The sequence below is a fragment of the Babylonia areolata genome, chromosome 23 (assembly GCF_041734735.1).
Source record: "Babylonia areolata isolate BAREFJ2019XMU chromosome 23, ASM4173473v1, whole genome shotgun sequence".
Classification (NCBI taxonomy): domain Eukaryota; kingdom Metazoa; phylum Mollusca; class Gastropoda; order Neogastropoda; family Buccinidae; genus Babylonia; species Babylonia areolata.
The window spans coordinates 4,889,302-4,910,380 of NC_134898.1; the positions used below are offsets into that span (position 1 = coordinate 4,889,302).

Consider the following 21,079-nt stretch of genomic DNA (forward strand, 5'->3'; position numbering starts at 1 on the left):
CAACAAATCTTCAGATACGATAAAGGCAAACAGGTGAAGTCATTGCTGCTTCATGTCTCCCATCATTATTATTTATTTATTTATGTAAGCTTATCTATTATTTATTCACCTTTATTTTATTTTTATTTATTTATTTATTCTTCTTTTTTTTTCTTTTTTTTTTTCTCAAGGCCTGACTAAGCGCGTTGGGTTACGCTGCTGGTCAGGCATCTGCTTGGCAGATGTGGTGTAGCGTATATGGATTTGTCCGAACGCAGTGACGCCTCCTTGAGCTACTGAAACTGAAACTGGTGCACAGGTAAACGACAGCCACGCAGCAACAAACGAAGAAACCAGTCTCTACCAGCCGCTGTGGTGTGTGGTTAGCATCAAGCATCATGGACTGACCACGAAGAAGGAAGCGGGTTCGATTCCCATTAGAGGTAGGTTTTTTCAGCCCTGACCAGCTCCTACCCAAAGCTGAGTGTGCTATGGGCTTAATGGGACGACTGGGACCATACATTTGAAGGACATCCACTTCACGAATGTATCTTTGGGAGTGTTGCTCAAATTTCCTGACAAACACTGCAGGTGTCTGTATTTCTTATGCCTGGCTGATGCTGGTATGTACTATGAGTATAACCTTGCCACGTAGTCCCAAACCTAAATGGACCTCCACAGCAGCACCGCATCATCGTCATCCTCCTCCTTCATCAATGATAGAAAAATAAATGTCCCAATTGTGTGGCCTTTCATGCCCTCCTCTCATGGTGACCTCAGTTCCAAAACCCCTCCACTTCTGCGCTTGGGGTCAAGGTCTTGAGTGCTGGCAGATTCATGGGGGACTGCTGTTGGAGGGACACAGTGGTGGTCTCCACTCTAGGGCAGATGCTCACCCAGTCTGGCTCCGCAACTAAACCATAACTGTCATCAGTAGGGGGACTTAGCAGGTAGTGTCCTAGAACGTTAAATCATAACAAGCACTACCGAACACCACCAAAGTGACTCAGCAGCAGTGCAGGGTCTACTCTGGTGTGTGGCCTCCTGGCAACCTAACATCAGTGGTTTGGGGGAGTAATGCCACTGAACCAATGCAGATGATGAGGCAGCAAAAAGAACAACAAAAAATGAAAAAGAAAGAAAAGAAAAGTAAAAATAAAACAAAAACAAAGAAAGAAAGACTTGATAAATTAATTAACCCCCAGACTGCTAACAAGAACGCCTGTCAGTGAAGGGTTTTTGTCAGAGGTTAGAGGTCAGGATGTTGGTTGACATTCTTTATCAGGACTTCATCTCTTAGGATTGCTTTTTTTTTCTGTCATTAAAATCATTTACACCACATAACAGTAAACAAGAAGTACCTGCACAAAGTTTCTGCACTTCAAACCCATGCCACACTGATCTCCATGCACCAGGATCAGCAGCAAAGGGGTTAAGGGACTCATGGCCCAACAACAATCACTGACATCAACATGTTCCACACCGTCTGTGGTCAGCTGAACCTAGTTCGCTGTAAACACCATGCAACTTGGACGTTTGGACCAGTTGGCTGACATCTGGGAAACAAGTGCATCATGCTGTACTGGACATGCAGGTTTGGACCTGAGTAGGAAACGTTATTTTGAGGGTTGGAAAAATACGTATGAAAAGTAAGTGTGCATGTGAGAGTGAGTGTGTGGGGGGGTGAGAGAGACAGAGACAGAGACAGAGAGAGAGACAACACAAGACAAAATCTTTACACCACAAAATAGTAGAGAGAGAGAGTGGTGTTGTGTGATGTGATGTGGTCTAGTGTGGTGTGTTATGGTGTGTGTGTCTGTGCATGTATAAAAAAGTGCACAAGCTATTGTTTCCATTGTATTAAAAAAAAAAATTTAAAAAAGGAGTGCATGCAACTGTTTCCAATGTAAATCTCACGAAGTAAAAACAAACAATCAACCAAACTGCCTCCACAATTAAACACCTCAACAACCCTGTATTCAGCATGGCAAAACAACCACACAAAAAAACTGTATACCAGTAGTTTAAAAATAAAGAGGAAAAATCAGTGAAAAATCTGGCAAAACTGGGAATGTGTTTGGAGAGAAAGAGAGAAAGAAAAAAGATGTTTATTTTGTTGTGGTACATGAGAAGTTGCATCAAACTAAGAAAGTGATTCATCACAAGGCAAACAAAATAAAATACAAGTCCATGAACACGCATACGCACACTCTTCACCTCGTGTATCTATCATAACCCTAACTATTCATTACATGTTGCAGCAGAAATGATGCTTTAAATTCTGGCTATTCTTGATGTTGTTCTCGGCTGTTGATTCTCACACCTCCTATACTGCTGGTCCAGAACGAGGATGTGATAAATAATATCATAGGTTATATGTTCCGTGGACTTGTGTGCAACTGCAGAAAAAAAACACACACAAAAAATCCCCAACCAACCAATAAACAAAAAAACCCAATGTTTAGATGCCTGGTAGTGCGACACACACACAACAAGGAAGAATCAATTAACAAAACGAAATAAACATCAACCTACAAAGAATGTGAAACTTACTCAACCATGCTGATCAGAGTCCTCAGAATCTGACCAATCAGTTTCCTTATGGTTAGGAACAACCTGCGACAAGATCACTCGGCCAGGTGCCTGACGGTCATCAGTGTGGCTGTGACCATCACTGGGAATCCATCTCAGAGTTACTCATGCCATCCGCTGCAGCAACTTTCGCTGTTGTGCTCAGCATCATTGATGATCTTGTCGATGTTGTGTCCACGGCTGTTGCTGTGTTGTGTTGTGTCCATGGCTGTTGCTGTGTTGTGTCCACGGCTGTTGCTGTGTTGTGTCCACGGCTGTTGCTGTGTTGTGTCCACGGCTGTTGCTGTGTTGTGTTGTGTCCACGGCTGTTGCTGTGTTGTGTCCACGGCTGTTGCTGTGTTGTGTCCATGGCTGTTGCTGTGCTGTGTTGTGTCCACGGCTGTTGCTGTGTTGTGTCCATGGCTGTTGCTGTGTTGTGTTGTGTCCACGGCTGTTGCTGTGTTGTGTTGTGTCCACGGCTGTTGCTGTGTTGTGTCCATGGCTGTTGCTGTGTTGTGTTGTGTCCACGGCTGTTGCTGTGTTGTGTCCACGGCTGTTGCTGTGTTGTGTTGTGTCCACGGCTGTTGCTGTGTTGTGTGTCCATGGCTGTTGCTGTGTTGTGTCCACGGCTGTTGCTGTGTTGTGTCCATGGCTGTTGCTGTGTTGTGTGTCCATGGCTGTTGCTGTGTTGTGTCCACGGCTGTTGCTGTGTTGTGTCCACGGCTGTTGCTGTGTTGTGTTGTGTCCATGGCTGTTGCTGTGTTGTGCTGTGTCCACGGCTGTTGCTGTGTTGTGTTGTGTCCACGGCTGTTGCTGTGTTGTGTCCACGGCTGTTGCTGTGTTGTGCTGTGTCCACGGCTGTTGCTGTGTTGTGTTGTGTCCACGGCTGTTGCTGTGTTGTGTTGTGTCCATGGCTGTTGCTGTGTTGTGTTGTGTCCATGGCTGTTGCTGTGTTGTGTTGTGTCCACGGCTGTTGCTGTGTTGTGTCCACGGCTGTTGCTGTGTTGTGTCCATGGCTGTTGCTGTGTTGTGTGTCCACGGCTGTTGCTGTGTTGTGTCCACGGCTGTTGCTGTGTTGTGTCCACGGCTGTTGCTGTGTTGTGTCCACGGCTGTTGCTGTGTTGTGTCCACGGCTGTTGCTGTGTTGTGTTGTGTCCACGGCTGTTGCTGTGTTGTGTCCACGGCTGTTGCTGTGTTGTGTTGTGTCCACGGCTGTTGCTGTGTTGTGTGTCCATGGCTGTTGCTGTGTTGTGTCCACGGCTGTTGCTGTGTTGTGTCCACGGCTGTTGCTGTGTTGTGTTGTGTCCATGGCTGTTGCTGTGTTGTGTGTCCATGGCTGTTGCTGTGTTGTGTCCACGGCTGTTGCTGTGTTGTGTGTCCATGGCTGTTGCTGTGTTGTGTCCACGGCTGTTGCTGTGTTGTGTGTCCATGGCTGTTGCTGTGTTGTGCTGTGTCCACGGCTGTTGCTGTGTTGTGCTGTGTCCACGGCTGTTGCTGTGTTGTGCTGTGTCCACGGCTGTTGCTGTGTTGTGCTGTGTCCACGGCTGTTGCTGTGTTGTGTTGTGTCCACGGCTGTTGCTGTGTTGTGCTGTGTCCACGGCTGTTGCTGTGTTGTGTTGTGTCCACGGCTGTTGCTGTGTTGTGCTGTGTCCACGGCTGTTGCTGTGTTGTGCTGTGTCCACGGCTGTTGCTGTGTTGTGTCCATGGCTGTTGCTGTGTTGTGTTGTGTTCCACGGCTGTTGCGGTGTGTTGTGTCCATGGCTGTTGCTGTGTTGTGCTGTGTCCACGGCTGTTGCTGTGTTGTGCTGTGTCCACGGCTGTTGCTGTGTTGTGTCCATGGCTGTTGCTGTGTTGTGTTGTGTTCCATGGCTGTTGCTGTGTGTTGTGTCCACGGCTGTTGCTGTGTTGTGTCCATGGCTGTTGCTGTGTTGTGTTGTGTCCACGGCTGTTGCTGTGTTGTGTTGGCTGTTGCTGTGTTGTGTCCATGGCTGTTGCTGTGTTGTGTTGTGTCCACGGCTGTTGCTGTGTTGTGTTGGCTGTTGCTGTGTTGTGTCCATGGCTGTTGCTGTGTTGTGTCCACGGCTGTTGCTGTGTTGTGTCCATGGCTGTTGCTGTGTTGTGTCCATGGCTGTTGCTGTGTTGTGTTGGCTGTTGCTGTGTTGTGTCCATGGCTGTTGCTGTGTTGTGTCCACGGCTGTTGCTGCTGTGTTGTGTTGTGTCCACGGCTGTTGCTGTGTTGTGTCCACGGCTGTTGCTGTGCTGTGTCCACGGCTGTTGCTGCTGTGTTGTGTCCACGGCTGTTGCTGTGTTGTGTTGTGTCCACGGCTGTTGCTGCTGTGTTGTGTTGTGTCCACGGCTGTTGCTGTGTTGTGTCCACGGCTGTTGCTGTGTGTTGTGTCCACGGCTGTTGCTGTGTTGTGTCCACAGCTGTTGCTGTGTTGTGTCCACGGCTGTTGCTGTGTTGTGTCCATGGCTGTTGCTGTGTTGTGTCCACAGCTGTTTGCTGTGTTGTGTCCACGGCTGTTGCTGTGCTGTGTCCACGGCTGTTCCTGTGCCAAACAAGGAGCAGTGGCCTTGTGGTAATATGCCCGGCTTGGAAGCAAGAGTCCATGGGTTCGGGACACAGATATGGACCAGGATTTATACCTCTTCCCCCTCCACAAGACTCTGACTGGTGGTCTGGGTGTTCGTAACTCGGCTGAGACAATAAACTTAAGTCCCGCATGTGGTGCGCATAAAAGAACCCACGGCAATGCAAGGTTTGTCCCTGGTCAAATTCTGTTGAAAAACTCACCTTGACAGACACACAAACACACTCAACGACAGCAACAATACGTAAAAGCATGGGGATGCGCTCTGCTAGGGAAGTGCCGACCAAATTTCACCCACACAGAGAGATCTGCTGTGACAAAATATAACACAATACAATAAAATGCATCAGGCCAGGTGGTGCAGAAATGTAAAAGGGTGAGTTGGTAACTTCTCTCAACGGTTGGGGGGGGTAGTTCCAGGATCACTCTCAATCACAGGTTAAGTCAGAACACATTTCACAAACTGTTCAACATCCAACAATGGTCAGTTTGGGGGACAACAGTGAACATCACTGTAGGAAATGACCATTTACAATTACACGCACCAACTCACAGAATGAGGCACAAAGAAACAGAACCCCTTCAACTTCCAAATGCCAGGCTGCGATCTGTGAGTGGGCTGCATGAGTGCCAACATGGCGGAACTTGAGAGAGATGCATAAATATGTACACGACTGTGTGTATACAGTACTTGATGAATAAATATGTAACAAAGTACACATTCCATAATGTATAAATATGTAACGCAGCACACAATCCATAATGTAAAAATATGTAACACGGTATACAGTCCATGATGTATAAATTTGTAACGCAGTACACATTCCATGATGCATAAATATATTAAGTAACTCAAAATAAATTCCACAATGTACAGATAAACAATGGGCACAGCATACATTCCATGACACACAGACATATATACAAATAACACAGAACACAATCATTCCAAGATGTATAGATTTTTAAGGCGCACACAGCAAACTGACGTATAACAATGCAAGGAACAGGACACACATTCCACGGCAATAAAGAAAATTCTCTCTCCTCCCCTCTTCTTCCTGTCTTCCCTATTTTCTTTCTTTTTCTTTCTCTTAACATTTGTTCACATAGCATGTGCTTTTGGACAGATCTTGGAATCATGTGTGACTATCACATTAAGAAAGTATTATCATAACAATCATCTGAAATGGGTTTTTTCCACAGCTTTTTCCAACATTTTCTTCCGTACGGTCAGTGCAGATGTTACCTGCACCATGCTAGTGAGGACTTCTCTTTGAGAGCCTTTGTCAGTTACAATGGCTCCAAGATATTCAAAGGTGGTAACTGAATCAAGCTGCCATAAGGTTCCATTAGGTCGTCAAGTTCTTCGCCTTGGCTGCCAGTCCAACAATGTCATCAGTAAAACATAGGTTTTGTAAGTCTTCTGCCTCCAATACTCTCTGAGCCTGTCTCCACTGTTCTTTCTCGGTCTCTGGACCTTGCATTTGGAATGAACTTCCTCTTTCGCTACATCAGGTCTCCACACCCAGCTCTTTCAAGTCTGGCCTTAAAACCCATCTCTTCTCAAGATAGCCTCCCTCCCCCGCCTCTTCCTGGTCTTCAGTTTCTCCAGTTCAGAGTTATTCATGCGTATGAATGACCGGTGTGAAAACGCTTTGATTTGTCTCTGCACAAGATTCAGTGCTATAAAAAACTAATAATCATTATTACTGTTATTGTTCTCTGAGCTGATGTGATGTTCCGGTTAATCACTCATGATGTTCTAAAGGAATAAGTTGAACAGAGCAGGAGAAAGTAAGCAACATTGCCTGATTCCCACAGTTGCTCTGAACTATTCTCCAGCACTGCCACTGTGGAAAACTGCACTAAAGGCTTTGTCATACAAGCTCTTGATGTTATTTCTGAGTCTGACACTGACATTATATCTGTGCATGGAGGTGCAAAGAGCCTCGTGCCTTATCGTGTCAAAAGCCTTCTTGAGATCCTTTCAAATCATGAGGAAAATCCAGCGCAGTTCATAAATACTGGGGGAAATGGAAGCCTGGTTTTTAAGAGCAAAACAGGATTCAAATTCACACAGACTGAAATGAGACATACGTGTTCATTCTTTCTGCAACAGTCTCACAAAACAAGGAGAATTGTGACACCAGATTATGACACACACACACACATGCTTACATGTGGACATCAAAATACTTATTAAACATGCTCTGAAACTCGCATCAACTCAAAATTACAGTGACTGAAAATCAGACACAACAATGTCTGATAACAAACAAATCACCATGACAGATTACTGCTGTACACAAATAGCATCTGATTTACAAAACACAAAAGATGCTGATGAAATATTCAAAATTTTGTCAAATGTCATGCAGCTGTCTCCCTACATGGCCCAACATCCAGGACACATGATAATGCAACATGTATCCTTTTGCTAAAATGCTCTGCACTTGTCTGGACAAGATCAATATTTTACCTGCAGCCAACACCTGCCACTGTCAAGAAAAATCGTTTCACCCATAAATCAATAAAAAGAAGAAAAAAAAAGGAAGAAAACAGATCTTGCTATCGACTGGCAAGTAACATGCATCACACTTGCAACTCAAAACCAAGAAGTATACACGCTTCTCCCGCTGGCCACTGTGGCGAAGTGGTCAGCATCCTGGACTGATGATTAGGAGGACAGGGGTTTGATCCCAATCAGAGGTGGGAGATTTTTCGGCACACCGGTCAGCTCCTACCCACAGCTCAGTGAGCCATGGGCTCAAATGGGAAGACTGGGACCACACAGTCAAAGGTCATCCACTTGACTGATGCATCTTAGGGAGCGCAGTTCAAATTTCCCTGACCAGCACTGCAGGTGTCTGTATCTCTCAGGCCTGACTGACACCAGGAGATAAGAGAGTGAAGCTTTGTCAAGTGGTCCGAAACCTAAATGGACCCCTGCAGCAGTATTTCAATCACCTCCATCATCAGTCATCATCACTCAAATATAGAAAACAAAATGCCCCCCCTTCCCCCACCCCCTGAAAAAAACAAAAAAACAAAACGTTCCCCCAACAACCGGCAGACCACAATACCTGCTATGTCCATAACATCAGCCTGAAGTGGGCACACATGAAGGTATCGTATTACCAACGCCTGAAGTGGGCACACATGAAGGTATCGTATTACCAACGCCTGAAGTGGGCACACATGAAGGCATCGTATTACCAACACCTGAAGTGGGCACACATGAAGGCATCATATTACCAACGCCTGAAGTGGGCACACATGAAGGTATCGTATTACCAACGCCTGAAGTGGGCACACATGAAGGTATCGTATTACCAACACCTGAAGTGGGCACACATTAAGGCATCATATTACCAACAGCCAACAGTCAGCAGTGATCAGCAATGTGGCTCCATGCAGGCAACAGCAACACCACCAGCCAGGTGAATTTAGGCCAGACACGGTAGTGAAATTTTGACCAAAATCATGATTTTTTGTGATTTTCGTTTTTTCACATAATTTGCTTCTTCAACATATAATCTTTATATTCCATTTCACCTGGGTACTATATTCACTAAAATAAAGCTTCAAACAGCATCAGCATGTGTGATTTCTTGTGAGTACAAGCACATCTCTTTCTTTTCCTGTTTTCTCAGTTTTGTGTTTTGTCCTCGTAATACCATTTTTCAAAATGCTAATGCTCAAAAACTTTATAAGATAGCATGTTCAAACTTGGTACTTTCTTTCTTTATGTCTTCATCTTTATCATAGTGCAGTGGTTTGTATAGTACTAGTAAAAGAATGAATATACACTCATTTGAAAAAAATCATGTCAAGGAATTTATACACATTTCAACAAAAAAATAATAATAAATGTATTTATTCAAATTCCAAAATACCACTGCACTATAATAAAGAACAAATACAAATAAATCAAATAAAACAAACAGAAATAACATATCTGTAAAGGTACCGAAGTTCTAAGCTTTTAATTTTTTTGTTTGTCGGCCATTTTGGATTCGTTTCCATAGAAACCGTCATGATAAATTGCACAAAATGACCTTTTTAGACATATTTAGTCAAATATCTTTGCATACCATGTCACAGAAAGCCATAAACTTCAAGTTTATTTCATACATTTTTGTACTACTGTGTCTGGCCTTAACCCCCGAACTGCTGCTGACGAGAACACTTGTCAGTGAAGGGCTGTGACCTCACTGAGGTGAGACAGAACGTAAGGGTCAGGACGTCAGTCACTGTTCTGTATGTGATATTCCTCTTGGGACTGCATTACTCTCCTTCAGTTAAACCACTTACACCAGTTAAAAGCACACAAGTAGCAGTCCTTGCATTTCAAATCCATGCAGGTTCAGCAGTCATGGGGTTAACGAATGAAAACATGCTGCACGGATGTCACATGATGTTCTTGACTTAACCCTTTCACCGCCAGTCAGTTTAGAGTGCAAATTAACCTTGTGCAGGAACCACAGAAAAGATGGTGTCTAAGAATAGCTGGGGATTCCCCTGTGATGTGTAGAAAAAAAAAAGGCCAATCACACCACTGAAAATTAAGAGCATTAGGTTAATGCACAAAAGGCCCATCATCTGGTTGCATTTCAGTGACATGAGTGCTTCACCTAGCTGGTGCCGAAATGCGACCATATTTCAGATAAATCTTTTTTTTTTTTTCAATATATGTTTGCTTAGGTAGGCACATGCGTGATTTTCCAAGACCCTCAAAGGAAAACTGGAACAAGCGTTCAGTGATGCATCCAGTGAACTCCTCTTTGTGGGAAGACGTGAGGTAAAAACAACAAACTTGTATACATTGTGAAGGCAGGCTTTCCAGCAACCACAACAGCCATGAATATATCTCTTTTTTCTTTCTTTCTTTTTTTCTTTTTTTAAGAAAAGAAATCTGTGTGAAAACCATCATAAAAAAAAATTTGAAAAAAAAACATCAGGCAGACGAGATAGGAGGAAAGATTTCACAACATGAATTTCAAATAGGGAAAAAAGAAAAAAGAAAAAAAGATCATGTGCTGATTGAAGGCGACACAGCAGGCTAGGGATCAAGGCAGTAGGGAGACGGTAACGTGCAGTAAACATAGTCTGTAATTAAAGTAGTGTGTGTCGTAATGTGCAGTAAACATAGTGTGTAATCAAAGTAGCGTGTGTCGTAATGTGCAGTAAACATAGTGTGTAATTAAAGTAGTGTGTGTCGTAATGTGCAGTAAACATAGTGTGTAATTAAAGTAGTGTGTGTCATAATGTGCAGTAAACATAGTGTGTAATTAAAGTAGTGTGTGTCGTAATGTGCAGTAAACATAGTGTGCAATTAAAGTAGCATGTGTCATAATGTACAGTAAACATAGTGTGTAATTAAAGTAGTGTGTGTCGTAATATGCAGTAAAACATAGTGTGTAATTAAAGTAGTGTGTGTTGTAACATGCAGTAAACATAGTATGTAATTAAAGTAGTGTGTGTTGTAACATGCAGTAAACATAGTGTGTAATCAAAATAGCATGTTGTAATGTGCAGTAAACATTGTGTGTAAATAAAGTAGCACGTGTCGTAATGTGCAGTAAACATAGTGTGTAATTAAAGTAGTGTGTGTTGTAACATGCAGTAAACATAGTGTGTAAGTAAAGTAGTGTGTGTCATAATGTGCAGTAAACATAGTGTGTAATTAAAGTAGTGTGTATCATAATGTGCAGTAAACACTGTAATTAAAGTAGCGTGTGTCATAATGTGCAGTAAACGTAGTGTGGAATTAAAGTAGCGTGTGTTGTAATGTGCAGTAAACGTAGTGTGTAATTAAAGCAGTGTGTGTCATAATGTGCAGTAAACATAGTGTGTAATTAAAGTAGCGTGTTGTAACGTGCAGTAAACATAGTGTGTAGTTAAAATAGCGTGTTGTAATGTGCAGTAAACATAGAGTGTAAATAAAGTTGCATGTGTAATAATGTGCAGTAAACGTAGTGTGCAATTAAAGTTGCGTGTGTCGTAATGTGCAGTAAACGTAGTGTGTAATTAAAGCAGTGTGTGTCACAATGTGCAGTAAACATAGTGTGTAATTAAAGTAGCGTGTCGTAATGTGCAGTAAACATAGTGTGTAATTAAAGTAGCGGGTGTCATAATGTGCAGTAAACATAGTGTGTAATTAAACTAGCATGTTTCGTAACATGCAGTAAACACAGTGTGTAATTACAGTAGCGTGTGTCATAATGTGCAGTAAATGTAGTATGTGTATTAATACAGTAATGTGCAATAAATGTGATGTAGCAACGTGCCATAAATGTAGCATGTATGGCAAATGTGCAGTATATGTGCGGTAATTGTAGTGTGTGGTAAATGTAGTGTGTGCAGTTATAAGTAGTAATGTGCAGCAAATGTAGCTAGGCATCAAGAACGGTCACCTTTCACCTCGAAGGTTAAAGGCTGAAGATTCCACAGCCTTCTACAACCACAGCGGCAGTGAATTCACATCCACTGTGTCTGGGGCTCGGCATAGGTAGGCAGTGAATTCACATCCAATGTGTCTAGGGCTCGGCACAGTTAGGCAGTGAATTCACATCTACGGTGCCTAGGGCTCAGCATAGGAAGGCAGTGAATTCACATCCTTTGTGTCTAGGACTTGGCACATGAAGGCAGTGAATTCACATCCAATGAGTCTAGGGCTTGGCATAGGAAGGCAGTGAATTCACATCCTATGTGTCTAGGGCTCGGCATAGGTAGACAGTGAATTCACATCCTATGTGTCTAGGGCTCGGCATAGGTAGACAGTGAATTCACATCCTATGTGTCTAGGGCTGATCTAGGGCTAGGCATAGGTAGGCAGTGAATTCAAATCCTATGTGTCTAGGGCTTGGCATAGGAAGGCAGTGAATTCTCACATCCAACGAGTCTAGGTCTCGTCATAGGTAGGCAGTGAATTCACATCCTATGTGTCTAGGGCTCGGCATAGGTAGACAGTGAATTCACACTGATTCCATTTCTTTCAGTAAAATTACAGCTAATAGTCGAAGAGGGCTCTCCTCAGCATGCTGAAGGGAGGTAATATACTAAGGGAGGTCACTAGTCACAGCTATTTTCAACTGCTGTGCCTGAGCGGAGAAGTATTTTCCACAGAACAGGAATCAGACCTCTGCCAGAGTCTACATCAATGGGTCACAATGTAGCATGCGTAACTCAACATCCTTTCTTTCCAATAAATACCACCAACAGACCAAATCCAAGCACAGAATCCTAACGGATTAAAAAAACAAAAGACAGTACCTTCCAAATCCATCAGCTTGTACACACACACACGGGCAGATACATGCACGGTAGAGAAGAACCCAAAGAACCTACTCCTGGAACATCATTCTTTTAAGCAAACAGGAGGTCTGGCCTCGCAACCCTGTCATCAACAGATTCCGATCTCCATTATTTTCACAGACACAGGCCACTCTGGCACGAGTGTTCCCATGCCCAGTTACCAACAAGGTATATACACACACACACCTCCACACCACACACTGATCAATAGGCAATATATCATGACAGAAACAAATTCACCATCGGCAGCAATATGAACAAATGGGGACTGTTTTTAAAGGACTGATTAAAACCAAATGCCAGTGTACCAACCGATGACAGTTAAAAAAAAAAAAAAAAAACCAACTAAAAGAAAAGTTATCAAAACACAAACTGATGGCCTTTATATCAATGTATGCCAGTTTCTGAAGTAAGTGAGAGAAGCCAGAAATCCAATTCATCACCAGAGCAAGACAATGCTCATATTTTTCATCCCCACATATTTTTGTTGTTGTTGTTGTTTTTCACAGGAGCAACCACCTTGTCCAAGTCAGGAACTCAACATTAGTTACTGAACCCAAGCTCAATACAGCATTTTACTGCTGTACGTGCCACTCCCTTTCATTCACTCTTTCCCATTTTCCAACACAGCTTTTGATTCATTTTTGCTGGTACTTTTGTGTGCTGCAACAAAGTGTGTCTCTCAATCAAGGTGAACTCCACCATCCAGTCATGCTCATCAGGTTTACAGAGGCGGCAAAGACACAATAAATCAGTGATTGCACACACCAAGTTACAGCCTTGTACAAGTGAACATAAATCAACCTTCACTCAGAACATATCATTTTGATCTCTTGGGTCTGTGCTTGTGTAGCTTTAAACTGTGAAGTCAGGATGATGGCAGAGGAAAAGTCTTTCAGTCCACTGACGCAAAATGCTGACAGTCCATAGAAGTCGGGAAGATGACGGAGAAAAGCCTTACAGTCCACTGACGTCAGGAAGATGACGAAGAGAAGCCTTACAGTCCACTGACGTCAGGAAGATGACGAAGAAAAGTCTTACAGTCCACTGACGTCAGGAAGATGACGGAGAAAAGTCTCACAGTCCACTGACGTCAGGAAGATGACGGAGAAAAGCCTTACAGTCCACTGACGTCAGGAAGATGATGGAGAAAAGCCTTACAGTCCACTGACATCAGGAAGATGACGGAGAAAAGTCTTACAATCCACTGACGTCAGGAAGATGACAGAAGAAAAGCCTTACAGTCCACTGACGTCAGGAAGATGACGGAGAAAAGTCTTACAGTCCACTGACGTCAGGAAGATGACGGAGAAAAGTCTCACAGTCCACTGACGTCAGGAAGATGACGGAGAAAAGTCTCACAGTCCACTGACGTCAGGAAGATGACGGAGAAAAGCCTTACAGTCCACTGACGTCAGGAAGATGACGGAGAAAAGTCTTACAGTCCACTGACGTCAGGAAGATGACGGAGAAAAGCCTTACAGTCCACTGACTCAAAATGCTTATCAAACTCTTGGTCCTCCCACTCGTTCACCTGGAACACCAAAAAACAAAAAAGATGTATATGCATACTCAATATAAAAAAAAACATATATCTCTCTCTCTCAATATATATCTATGTATGCACACATATAGAAAGATAGAGAGATAGATAGACAGACGGACCAATGAACAGACACAGACAGACAGATAGACAGACAGTTATAAATCTCAAGGCCTGAGCAGCTCACACACAAGAAAAAACTCTGTATGTATATAGTCTGTATACTCCAAATGAAAAAAACCCTCTGAATATGTATATGTCTCAAGGCTTGACCAGGACATCACGTCCATTCATAGATCATTGTTGGTTGGTCAGGCATCTGCTTGTTTTTCTGTTTTTTGGTTTTTAACTCTCTCCATACGAACGGCGAAAGAGACGACGTTAACAGCGTTTCACCCCAATTACCATCATCAAAATATTGCAAGCGGAACGCTCTTATACTGAAGAGGTGAATGTTGACAAAGAATACCACAGTTCTGACGACGGAAGCTAAAGGTTGGGTCATTCAGACACCCACCGGACATCCGAGGGGTGTGTGTAGAGGAGAAGAGAGGACTGGCCGTACTGAGTGAGTTAAGAAGCAGGTGTGGTGTAGCGTGCATGGATGCAGCCTGCACGCTTTGACACCTCCTTGAGACTGAAACTGTACTGAGTGTCCATCTCCACTTTTCTTTAACAGGACACCTTTAACCCTTTCACTGCCAGTCAATTTAGAGTACAGAATTCCCTTGTGGTATAAACACAGAAAAGACAGTGGCTGGCTAAGAATAGCTGGGGATTCCCTCTGCGATGTATAGAAAATATGGCCTATCCTACCATCAAACATTGAGAGCAGTAGGTTCATGGATAACAGACCAGTGAATGGCCACCTTTCAGTGACACAGATCCTCTACCACACCTGTGCATAAATGTGAGCTTGGCGGTGAAAGGGTTAAACTGATTTTGCCTCTGTATCATCAGGGTAGAATTCAACAGCTTTTGGCTAGGAGTTTCAATCAATGAAAGTTACCCCTCACATATGATCATGATCCTGATACATTCCAATAAGTGACTCTCAACAAAATTTTTATTATCTGGCATCTGAGTTTTGTGCATCCTTTTGCAACACAGATGATACCCTTTGCATCCATACATACATTTGTGTGTTTGTGCATGTGTGTGCATGTGCGCACGCGCCTGCGCTTGCACGTGTGTGTGGAGTGTGCATGCGTGTGAGTCCCCATGAATGTATTTGCATCTTCCTTGTACACTGTCATAACCTTTGTCATGAAGTACACACAGCTCAAAAACCACACAAACGAAGTGTGCCAAGGATACGTTTCATTCATTCATGTAATCATCAGTTCAGCTTGCCCAGGAAGACAATGTGTCAATGCCCAAAACTCACCTTTTAATTGACTCCCCCCCCCCACCCCCCCAACACCTCCCCTTCCCTGTACCCTGCCAAAACTGACCATTAACCCCCCATGCCAAAAAACACCTTTAATCCCCTCAATGCTAAAACTCACCTTTCCACCCCCAAGTCAAAACTCACGCTTAAAGTTTAACCACCCCTCCCCATGTCAAAAAATACTGTTCATTCCCCATTCCCCATGCCAAAACTCACCTGTTAATCCACTCCCCCTCCTCCCTGCTGACACTCACCTTTTAACCCTCATCTCCACATACCTAAACTCACCTTTTAACTGACCTTATAACTCCCACCCCCACACGCTTAAACTCACCTTTTAACTGACCTTATAACCCCCACCCCCACACGCTTAAACTCATCTTTTAACTGACCTTATAACCCCCACCCCCACACGCTTAAACTCATCTTTTAACTGACCTTTTAACCCCTACCCCCACATGCCTAAACTGACCTTTTAACTGACCTTATAATCCCACCCCCACACGCCTAAACTGACCTTTTAACTGACCTTTTAACCCCCACATGCCCAAACTCATCCTTCACCCCACCTGCCCAAACTCACCTTTCACCCCCACATGTTTGTGCGGAGTGCCCCCGTGAGGGGGAGGTCGTCCCTCGGACACCACGGCCCCGGGGTCACTGCTGATGGAGGCCGCCGGTCGCTTGAAGAGGGGAGGGGAGGGGTGGGGGGCGGTGGCGCTGCCCAGCGAGGACAGGCTGTTGAGGGAGAGGGCGCTGCCGTACTGTGACGAGCCCTCCTCCACCTCCTCCTCACTCTCGCTGTAGTACACATCTGGAGGAGAAGAGCAACACTGTCATCACCGCCGTTATTACAGTGCTCTGCTGCTGTGGCTTGAACTGCATTTTGACAGTGGGCTGCTGTTGCTTGCTGTTACTGGGTGATGCCATCAAACTATCTGGGTGATGCCATCAAACTATCTGGGTAATGCCATCAAACTCTCCAGCTAATGCCTTCAAACTAAGGGTCATGTCATCAAACTATCTGGGTAATGCCATCAAACTCTCCAGCTAATGCCTTCAAACTATGGGTGATGCCATCAAACTATCTGGGTAATGCCTTCAAACTATGGGTCATGTCATCAAACTATCTGGGTGATGCCATCAAACTATGTGGGTGATGTCATCAAACTATCTGGTCATCAAACTATGTGGGTGATGTCATCAAACTATCTGGTCATCAAACTATGTGGGTGATGTCATCAAACTATCTGGTCATCAAACTATGTGGGTGATGTCATCAAACTCTCTGGTCATCAAACTATGTGGGTGATGTCATCAAACTCTCTGGTCATCAAACTATGTGGGTGATGTCATCAAACTATCTGGCTAATCCCTTCAACCTATCTGGGTAATGCTATAAAACTATCTGGGTAATTACAATGCATTGCTGTTACATGCTGTTACTGGGTAATGCTATCAATCTACACTGGGTACATACAGTGTGGGTACAGACGCTGTGGGTACACACAGTGTGAGTACTGACAGTGGGTACTGACAATGTGGGTACTGACTGTGTGGGTACAGTGTGGGTACATACAGTGTGGGTACATACAGCGTGGGTACAGACAGCGTGGGTACAGTGTGGGTACAGACAGTGTGGGTACTGACAGTGTGGGTACAGACAGTGTGGGTACTGACAGTGTGGGTACATACAGTGTGGGTACTGACAGTGAGTACTGACAATGTGGGTACTGACTGTGTGGGTACAGTGTGGGTACTGACAGTGTGGGTACATACAGTGTGGGTACTGACAGTGTGGGTACTGACAGTGTGGGTACTGACAGTGTGGGTACCGTGTGGGTTCTGATGGTGTGGGTACTGACAGTGTGGGTACAGTGTGGATACAGTGTGTATACAGACAGTGTGGGTACAGACAGTGTGGGCAGAGTGTGGGTACAGACAGTGTGGGTACAGACAGTGTGGGTACAGTGTGGGTACAGACAGTGTGGGTACTGACAGTGTGGGTGCTGACGGTGTGGGTACAGTGTGGGTACTGACAGTGTGGGTACAGTGTGGGTACTGACAGTGTGGGTACAGTGTGGGTACAGACAGTGTGGGTACAGACAGTGTGGGTACTGACAGTGTGGGTACAGACAGTGTGGGTACTGACAGTGTGGGTACTGACAGTGTGGGTAGAGTGTGGGTACTGACAGTGTGAGTACTGACAGTGTGGGTACTGACAGTGTGGGTAGAGTGTGGGTACTGACAGTGTGGGTACAGTGTGGGTACAGACAGTGTGGGTACTGACAGTGTGGGTACAGTGTGGGTACTGACAGTGTGGGTACTGACAGTGTGGGTACAGTGTGGGTACTGACAGTGTGGGTACTGACAGTGTGGGTACAGTGTGGGTACAGACAGTGTGGGTACAGACAGTGTGGGTACTGTCAGTGTGGGTACAGTGTGGGTACTGACAGTGTGGGTACAGTGTGGGTACTGACAGTGTGGGTACTGACAGTGTGGGTACAGTGTGGGTACTGACAGTGTGGGTACAGTGTGGGTACAGACAGTGTGGGTACTGACAGTGTGGGTACAGTGTGGGTACTGACAGTGTGGGTACAGTGTGGGTACTGATGGTGTGGGTACAGTGTGGATACAGACAGTGTGGGTACAGACAGTGTGGGTACAGTGTGGGTACTGACAGTGTGGGTACAGTGTGGGTACAGACAGTGTGGGTACTGACAGTGTGGGTACAGTGTGGGTACTGACGGTGTGGGTACTGACAGTGTGGGTACTGACAGTGTGGGTACAGTGTGGGTACTCACTTGCCATCCCCAGGTGATTGGAGCGAGGCTCAGGTTTGATGAAACCACCGGTCGTCACTACGTGGCTCGTGTCAAAGCTGATGGCTGCCAGACCCATCTTGTTCATCCACCTGCAAGTAGAACATGTGTCTCTCTGTCTATCAACCTGTTTGTCTGTCTGTCTGTCTGTCCATCTGCAAGTAGAACATGTGTCTCTCTGTCTATCAACCTGTTTGTCTGTCTGTCTGTCTGTCCATCTGCAAGTAGAACATGTGTCTCTCTGTCTATCATCCTGTTTATCTGTCTGTCTGTCCATCTGCAAGTAGAACATGTGTCTCTCTGTCTATCATCCTGTTTATCTGTCTGTCTGTCCATCTATCTATCTGTCTCTCTGTTTATCTGACTGTCTGTCTCAATTCATCCTACTGACTGACTATCTATCTATCTGTCTACAGATGGATTAACTGATTGATTGATAGATATACACAGATGATTAACTGACTGACCAATCAATTGATCGATAGATAGATGGACAGACACACACACACACACACACACACACACACACACACACACACACACACACACACACACACACACACACAAACAGAAGATAGACAGACAGACAGATAGACTGATAGACAGATGGATATTTCTTACAGATGTAGCATCAACTTCAGGAAGAAGAAAACTTTCTATATAAAAGGAACATATCCATATGTCAATCAATCAATCAATTAATCTATACAGCTATAGATCTATAGGTTCATAAAAAGATAGATATGTATTTCTTATAAATGTAACTCCAATGTCAGGAACATCAAAGCTTTCAAAAGTGAACAGGTCATCACTGACGCTGAATTATCATGACGCAACTGCCAAAAACAATGCTGGCAAAAACATTACTGTTTACTCTGCAATGTCTTGCTGCTGCATTTGGTCAACACCAGTTGTAGTTGTTGTTGTAGTTGTATTTCTTTTTATCACAACAGATTTCTCTGTGTGAAATTCGGGCTGCCCTCCGCAGGGAGAGCGCGTCGTTACACTTACAGCGCCACTCATTTTTTTCGTATTTTTTCCCTGCATGCAGTTTTATTTGTTTTTCCTATAAAGTGGATTTTTCTACAGAATTTTGCCAGGAACAACCCTTTTGTTGCCGTGGGTTCTTTTACGTGCGCTAAGTGCATGCTGCACACAGGACCTCGGTTAATCATCTCATCCAAATGACTAGCGTCCAGACCACCACTCAAGGTCTAACGGAGGGGGAGAAAATATCGGCGGCTGAGCCGTGATTCGAACCAGCGCGCTGAGATTATCTCGCTTCCTAGGCGGACGCGTTACCTCTAGCCCATCACTCCATCTATGTAACACGATTCCATGGCCTTGCTGAAAGACTCCTCCAAGGAACTGTTGAGGGGGAAGACGGAGGCTGTGACAAGAAAAGCCATGGACTGACAACACGGCATAATGGTCAGGAAAACCATTCACAGAGACCCTGGCTTTGACACAAAACCGACAGACCAGGAGCAGCCTGGTGAACAGTTCTGTGCAGTGCCCCAGTGACTCTTCACAGTTAAGCAGGAGGAGGAGGAGGAGGAGAAGACGACAATGAAAAGAAGAAGACGAAGAAGAAGACGAAGAAGGAAACGAAGAAGAAGAATCATACCTATGCACAGACACACACATACAAACAGACGAGGGACTCACTTGCTCATGTCATCCTGGCGTTCAGAAGCGAAGTAGAAAGTGGTGCCCGAGTTGTGCACCTTGAAGGGGCTGCAACACACCACAGGACATGCCTCCTCTTTAACCCTCTTGCTTTCACACATTTCATGCAAAAACTCTCCCTAGTGTCTGGCTGTGGCCGCAATGAATGCAAGATGGTTAAACCAGAAGTGACGCCATCTCGGCAAGCAGCACACGACAATAAACTGCAGTGGGCACTGGCATAAGACCAAAATGCATGTTAACAATGAAGCACAACGATCTGAGTAGAACGAAAGTCATCACAATAACATGTATGTAAATCTACATGAACTGTAGTCAACATTTCAACATGTCTACTTGAACAGTAAGTCAATACTGAGGCCTAACACAGATACAGCGACAAAAGATGACAGCTGAGTCACACGTGTACTCACATCTCTGTCCATCTTTGTTTTTTCTGCTGATTAATACACTCAGTTTCCCATTAATCTTGCCTTTACCTCCACTGCTGATTAATACACTTAGTTTCCCTTTAATCTTGCCTTTACCTCCACTGCTGATTAATACACAGTTTCCCTTTAATCTTGCCTTTACCTCCACTGCTGATTAATACACTTAGTTTCCCTTTAATCTTGCCTTTACCTCCACTGCTGATTAATACACAGTTTCCCTTTAATCTTGCCTTTACCTCCACTGCTGATTAATACACAGTTTCCCTTTAATCTTGCCTTTACCTCCACTGCTGATTAATACACAGTTTCCCTTTAATCTTGCCTTTACCTCCACTGCTGATTAATACACTTAGTTTCCCTTTAATCTTGCCTTTACCTCCACTGCTGATTAATACACTTAGTTTCCCTTTAATCTTGCCTTTACCTCCACTGCTGATTAATACACTTAGTTTCCCTTTAATCTTGCCTTTACCTCCACTGCTGATTAATACACAGATTCCCTTTAATCTTGCCTTTACCTCCACTGCTGATTAATACACTTAGTTCCCCTTTAATCTTGACTTTACCTCCACTGCTGATTAATACACTTAGTTTCCCTTTAATCTTGCCTTTACCTCCACTGCTGATTAATACACTTAGTTTCCCTTTAATCTTGCCTTTACCTCCACTGCTGATTAATACACAGATTCCCTTTAATCTTGCCTTTACCTCCACTGCTGATTAATACACTTAGTTCCCCTTTA

The 21,079-nt window shown here is 44.3% G+C and overlaps 1 protein-coding gene across 1 annotated transcript in view; it reads right to left on the reverse strand.

Moving 5' to 3' along the window:
- Window positions 1-6,340: 6,340 nt before the first annotated feature.
- Window positions 6,341-21,079, reverse strand: part of LOC143297590 (uncharacterized) — a 91,285-nt gene continuing 76,546 nt past the window's right edge. The window contains exons 17-21 of the mRNA XM_076609996.1: window positions 19,885-19,953; window positions 18,199-18,308; window positions 15,978-16,208; window positions 13,939-13,995; window positions 6,341-13,698 (exon numbers count right to left, since the gene is read on the reverse strand). Coding sequence (XP_076466111.1) covers window positions 13,967-13,995; window positions 15,978-16,208; window positions 18,199-18,308; window positions 19,885-19,953 — 439 coding nt within the window. The 3' untranslated portion in view covers window positions 6,341-13,698; window positions 13,939-13,966. The remainder of the gene's footprint in view (window positions 13,699-13,938; window positions 13,996-15,977; window positions 16,209-18,198; window positions 18,309-19,884; window positions 19,954-21,079) is intronic.